Raw genomic sequence first — 6,765 nt, 5'->3', positions numbered from 1 at the left:
GGTTTTCATAAACCGTTCCATCCCTAGTGCCTGGATGATCCTCCACTTCCTCTGGTGAGGGGCGCACACGCAGCCCGAGAGCTAAACTCACCAACATCACTGCAGTACAGCGAGGACCTTCCTCTGTCCGACGGGGTGGTGTAACCCACTTGATTGTTCACGATGAGGTGGATGCTGCCACCCACTCGGTAGTGAGGCAGATTTGACAGAGTCAACGTTTCCGGAACGATCCCCTGACCCGTAAAAGAGCCGTCACCGTGGACCTGGAAATAAGAAAATTCAGGAGATAAGATTAGATTACAAAGACGGTGTCCCACAACCTTTGAACGTTTTTCTTTGCTTCAACAAGCCTGAATCAAATTGGTCTGAAGCCCCTGGCTATGTGCTAAGGAAGCACTTTAACCTTTTATTCAGGCGTTTTGGAGCAACAAACAGACTCCCAGATAATTTCTGAGATCCTACAAAGGTCATAAAATAAGCTGATGTTGTGTCTTGCATCATATTCTCATCAAAGACCAAATAATGAACCATTTGTAGTTTACTGAGGAAAGTTATCAGATTTTTATTTATGTCTTAAAACATACAAGTGAAAGATGAGAGATTTTCCATTTACTCGTTCTATATTTGAAAGCAAACCATGTTGCATGGTTTGGTCAAGTTTCAGTTAGTTTAAATTTTGAAAGGTTCTACATTATGCAAAATTAATTTCGTAAACAGTTATGTGTCATTCAACCTGTGCATGGTTCATAGATGAAATAAAGTTCACAACTGAAAAAGAAAACCCTCTCTCTCTGCCTTGTTTTTCCTCTTAGTTAATGTGTGCTTAAAATGCTCCTTTTCAAAAGTATGCCCTTTATGAGATCATTTGGGGAAATGAGCAGTGATTCACAACATGGTAAGGTCACCAGCAGATTTCTTTACACACCTTAAAATGAAGAGGGGAGCCATACAAATTGAAGGTAAGAGTTGAACGTGACTTAACTATGTCTGACTGCTTGGCCTGTAAACATGTTAGCCCTGAAGCTTTTGTGTCCTTGGCTTTCTTGATAAAAAGGTGGTCTTGATACAATGGATAATCTACTCTTTGCTTCAGAGTCTTTTCCTAAAAGGACATCTGCAGTCATTTTTATTGTGTGCTTGTGTTAAATAACTTCTGTTAGTTAATGACAGCAGACGAAAAATAAAAAACCATGATGGAGCATTTCTCTGGAGTTTGACCTTCGTGGTCTGATCCAATCTACAGAGGGCTTGATCAGATTGCAATGTATGAATAAAGAGTTTAACAGATCATACAATCATTAAGAGTTTATTCTCTGATTCAATTTTCTCATGTCTTGGTAGAATAATGAGCTCCTAAATAGAATATTAATTATTACTAGAATGTATCCGCCTCATAACCTGATGGCATCTAAAGGGCTTACTGCAGGATTTTAGTGGCTATGATTTACGGCCATTTATTTGGACTCAGAAATACTTTAGCACCAGGTAACCTGGGAGTAACGTAGCTGGTGCTTAAATATAAGTAAGTCTAGAAGCAGTGAGTACCTGCAGACAGATGACCTGGTCTCCTGGGTAGGCGTTCTCCTCTGGTGAATAGTCTCCCTCTTTCCTCAGCTGCTGCCTTGCTCTGGTTTTACCCTGAGCCACGGGGTTAATGGCCTCCAGGTGTGATGGGTTAGGCAGCATCGTGACGTGAAGAGGGTGCCCTGCTCCTAAATCCAACTCCACCGAGGAGGTGAGATGAGAGAGAACGTCGCCGATAGCGGGGGAGGTGTCAGGGAACTCGCTGAGCCCGCGCATCTTACGGAACATAAGCTGCAGTGGACCGATAAACCAGAACCAACTGTTTAAATGTCGCGTCAGCCTCCAGTTTAGAGGAGGATTTAGAACTGGAAATATCTCTGACCTCTGGTGGAAACTTCAGCAGGCCGGTGAGCAGGTTCAGTCGGCCTCTGTGAGGCATCCCGATGACGATGTCAGTAACTCCTTTGTGGGCTGACTGGTGGAAGAGCTCATAGAAAAATCCCATCATGCTCTCTGCTCCTTCTCCTCCGTAACGCTTCACGGTAGCAAACTTAGTAGCCAGGAAGTGGTCAAACTCCTACACACAGAACGAACAGACATGTTCCATTGACCACCAGCACTCTGGATCATGTTACCTTCACTCTGACCCACCTGAGACTCCAGCATGAGCTTAGCCAGAAGCTTCTTCTCCTCAGGAGAGAAGCTTTCCCTCTTGAGCTCCTCGAAGCGGTCAGCAAACCATTCCCTCTCCTCCAGACTGCTCAGCTGGCTGGTCTCCACAGACAGGTGACCACAGTAGACCTGTTCCAGGTAGGTCTGCACCTCTTCCACCGAGGCTTGAGCCTTCCCAAAGTGACGCAGGCCTTGGGAAGGAATAACACACCCAAAGGTTAAGACTGTACATCAAAAAATAAGTACCGGTAAACAAAAACTAAAGGAGCTGGTTTAAACTCAACAGTGGAATCCAATGAGTTAAATCTTTTTAGAAACATTTTATGACCTTAAATTCTTAAAATCTGAAAAATAACTAAATATTTTTTAAAAATGAAAAGAAAAACGTTGAGAAATTGAAATTCTTTAACTCCAGGATTTGCATTAAGGGGACTCAAGTTACCAAACTTCACTACAGAACAGATAAGCTTCAGAAAAGTCAGCAGATCAACTGTTTTTTAAGTTGATGATTAAACTTCCCATTTTTCAATTATGTGCTTAATAATATCACTAATGAGTTTTAGTACAGTGAATTACAGAACCAATATTCATACCCTGGACAAAATTCTATAAAGATATTTTCATTTAACCAAGATTTTTATATCCAATACAAAAAAAAAGCTATCGCTGATCAAAACTTCTAATATTATGCTGCCAAAAATTAAAAGAGGAACAAGAGATGTGAGTCTGTTGTACGAAATAAGCTATGTAATAAGGCAGAACAAGATATAAAAAAATTAATTCTACCAATATTTTAAGGCTAAACTTCATCACAATATATTTGAGAGTTGAAAAAATTGTATACAATAAATGGTTATAGTTTTATTGGTTAATTAAGGTAAAGCTTTCCAGTTGATATGTGTTTGAATTGAGTACGGTATTTTTGCTTTTTTTTTTTTACATTTTTCAAATGTCCGTGTTTTGAAAAAAAACTTTTTTTTGGCACATAAGCTTAGCTTCTGCTAATTTAGTGAGGTTATAGCAACACTGTGATAGACTGGATGACTATAAAAAAGGAAAAAAGTCTATCTGCATTGATTTGTTTTTCATTAAGAAAAGCAAAGCAAATATTTTTTCATATCCTTTCAATGATGCATGGAAAAATCTTTTTGGCTTTAAAGTCTGATTTCAACTGCTGAGCTTCTTTTTGCAGTTTGGTCGGCCTCCATCTTAAGCTTCCTGCATGGGTTCTCAGTCAGATTCTAGTCAGGTCATGCCTGACTAGTTGGGCCACTTCCAAATATTATCACTTCCACTTCCCCTCCAGGCAGGTAGATATAAAGAATCCAATAAACGTAAACCTGTGAGAGGGGGATGGTTAATCCTGTAGCTAAAAATGCATCAAATTCCAGGTCAGGAAATAACTGACTAGATTTTTATGGAGCAAAAAAACTAGGAATGGAAGAAAAAAAATGACTAAATCAAATATTTCTTTCTTTTTAAGGCTCAAAATGTTATTAAATTCAGGGGTTCTTCAGTTCTTCAATGAAACCTGCAAAATAAATACAATTTGTATAAAAAGTAATTTCACCTATTTGGACATGTAATTTGGCTTTCTAAAAACAATAAAAATATATATATATATATATTATATATCAACATCTCGACATGGATAGATATAGGTGTGTGTGGGGTTGCTCTTGTTTTTAACACATTGCGGGGACCATTTTGATGGAAAATGGCACGTTGCAGGGGCTCCTGGTGGGGCCCGAGGCCTGGACCCATGTGGTTAATTGTTGTTTTTGGGGATAGGGGTCACGTTTAGGACTAAGGTATGAATTGAGTTTAGGTTGAGGTTAGGGTTAGTTGTGAACCTGTATGGTAAGAATTAGGGTAAGGGTCGCAGTAGAAATGAATAGAAGTCAATGGAATGACTGCCTAAAGATACTGAGACAAGTTGGTGTGTGTGATTGTGTGTGTGATAAGGAAATAAAGAAAAAAACAAACAACTGAGCTACCTCACTACACAAGTATTGAAAAAAGATCTCTCCAAAACTATGGCATTTATGTTAATTAGGACCAGTTTGTTCTGCAACAAGCTCACACAAGTTATTACATCACACCTTCCTAAGTCCCTCTGACAGGTCCCGCCATTACCTGGAATTACAGAACCAATATTCATATCCTGGGCAGAATTCTATAGAGATATTTTCATTTAACCAAGATGTTTATATCCAATACAAAATTAAAAAGCTATCTCTGCAAAGTTAATCAAAACTGTGCTTCTATTGTACGAAATAAGCTATGTAATAAGGCAGAACAAGATATAAAAAATAAATTCTACCTATATTTTAAGGCTAAACTTCATAACAATATATTTGAGAGTTGCAAAAATTGTACACAATAAATCTTTATAGTTTTATTGGTTAATTAAGGTAAAGCTTTCCGGTTGATATGTGTTTAAATTGAGTACGGTATTTTATTTTATTTTTTCAACATTTTTCAAATGTCCCTGTTTTGAAAAAAAATTTAAAAAGGCTCAAAATGTTATTAAATTCAGGGGTGCTTCAGTTCTTCAACGAAACCTGCAAAATAAATACAATTTGAATAAATAGTCATTTCACTTAATTGGACTTTTAATTTGGCTTTCTAAAAACGATTAAAAAAAAATTATATATCTAAACCTCGACATGGATAGATATAGGTGTGTGGGGTTTCTCTTGTTTTGTGTGTGTGGTTGTGATAAGGAAATAAAGAAGAAAAAAAACAACTGAGCTACCTCACTACACAAGTATTAAAAAAGATTTCTCTAAAACCATGGCATGTATTAGGACCAGTTCATTCTGCAACAAGCTCACACAAGTTATTACATTACACCTTCTTAAGTCAAACTGACAGGTCCCGCCATTAAAACAATCACACCCCGAAACAGAAAAACCTGAGCCTAGATGAACTGCTAACCATTTTAAAAATCAAGCAAATGCTAAAACAAACCTGTTTCCCTTTCAATAAATACATTACATAAAAGTATTATTATTAAAAACTGGGTCTGTGTATTAAAAATGCTAATAATTTAGTTATATTGTCATGTTTATTATATTATTTTTACATTTCCTGTGCTGTGATCCATAGTGAAATAATCAAAACAATCACTATTGATTCCTGACATCCGACAGGTTAACCTGCCTAGCAGCAGGCCAGTCGCCTTGGTTACTGTAATGTTAGCAGTAGGTGATGCTTGAATTTAAAGGATAGCTATGATCTTATCTGGAAAGAAGTCAGACCAGGAAAATGTCTGTTGATATTCTCAGTTTTTATGCAGAAACAAAATACAGGCAGACCCAACCAAGACATATACATCATGAAAAAAACTCTGCTGGAAATGTTCTCACATGGATGCATTGAATAACAGATAAAATTACAGTGTGAGGGTCTCTCTATGAAGGTAGATTTGTTTCTTTATTCTTCAATCAAAAAAAAGGTTGCTTCAATCAAAAAAATATATTTTCAATTAACTTCAATGAAAAAAGAACTTTTCAATCAAAGAAAAAAAATATTTGAATGCAAAAATACATTTGAACACTGCTTTTCTTTGATTGAAAATGTTTTATTTGATAGAAGTGCAGTCTTTTTAGTTTAAGAGCAACTTTTTTAATTGAAGTAACATTGTTTTTTTGATTGGACCATACAATGGGTGTGTCTTTATTATTCAAACAAAAAATAAATTGCTTCAAACAAACAAACAACAGAATCAATAAAAAAAGTAGCTTCAATGAAAAGATAAACGTTTTCAATAATAGAAAATAGTTTTTGAATTGAAACAAAATATTTGAGACTCAAAATTGCATTTGAACACTTTTTTTTTATTGTTGAAAATGTTCTTTGGTTGAAGGGATCTATTTAGTGTTTGGGCCATACATGGGTAAGACATTTGTGTCTTAATCATTCAATTCCCAAAAAGTTGTTTCAATAAAAAAAAAAATAAAAAAAAAATCAATCAAAGAAAAAAACTGTGCAAATTATTAACCAATAAAACTATAATGATTTATTGTTTGCAATTTTTGTAACTCTCAAACATATTGTAATGAAGTTTAGCCTTAAAATATAGGTAGAATTTTTTTCTTTGATTGAAAATTCTTTTTTTTATTGAAGTGAAGATTTTTTTAATTGAAGAAAACTTTTTTTTGATTGAATAATAAAGAAACAAATCTACCTTCATATCTCTCTATATATACACTCAAAATCTTGTCAAACATGTCAGCTTCCAAATAGAAAAATTGGGCAGTGTTTAAAAGTTTCTCTGCCCTGATAAATAAGATGTGTGTATTTTTTTTTCTTAACTAGAACACAAGTTAAGCAAGTCCTGTCTGGTAGTTCCCTGAGGAGGTTTCATTGAGTTAATCCTTTAATAGGGCGAATGCATTCAATCTTTGCTGTTTGGTAGCCCGTTCATTTCAGTTTAGAGCTCCAAGATTACAGTGAAACTGGAGCACTCCTTTAGAGACCGACTTAATCCCCCTTTATTTCACAATTTTTTTTAAAATAGCCTGTTTTTTTATATATACAGTAGGGGTGTAAATAATAATCGTT

The 6,765-nt window shown here is 35.8% G+C and overlaps 1 protein-coding gene across 2 annotated transcripts in view; it reads right to left on the bottom strand.

Moving 5' to 3' along the window:
* The window catches only part of dhtkd1 (dehydrogenase E1 and transketolase domain containing 1), a 36,601-nt gene that overhangs the window by 24,111 nt on the left and 5,725 nt on the right, over positions 1-6,765 (bottom strand). For both annotated transcript variants that reach the window (XM_015391028.1, XM_015391029.1), the window contains 4 exons: positions 2,176-2,387; positions 1,907-2,101; positions 1,546-1,815; positions 92-263 (listed from right to left, as the gene is read on the bottom strand). In XM_015391028.1, coding sequence (XP_015246514.1) covers positions 92-263; positions 1,546-1,815; positions 1,907-2,101; positions 2,176-2,387 — 849 coding nt within the window. The remainder of the gene's footprint in view (positions 1-91; positions 264-1,545; positions 1,816-1,906; positions 2,102-2,175; positions 2,388-6,765) is intronic.

This window comes from Cyprinodon variegatus, unplaced genomic scaffold, assembly GCF_000732505.1.
Source record: "Cyprinodon variegatus isolate N-32 unplaced genomic scaffold, C_variegatus-1.0 Scaffold521, whole genome shotgun sequence".
NCBI lineage: Eukaryota > Metazoa > Chordata > Actinopteri > Cyprinodontiformes > Cyprinodontidae > Cyprinodon > Cyprinodon variegatus.
Note: the sequence above shows the minus strand (reverse complement) of the source record. Positions and strands in the feature narration are given on the sequence as shown.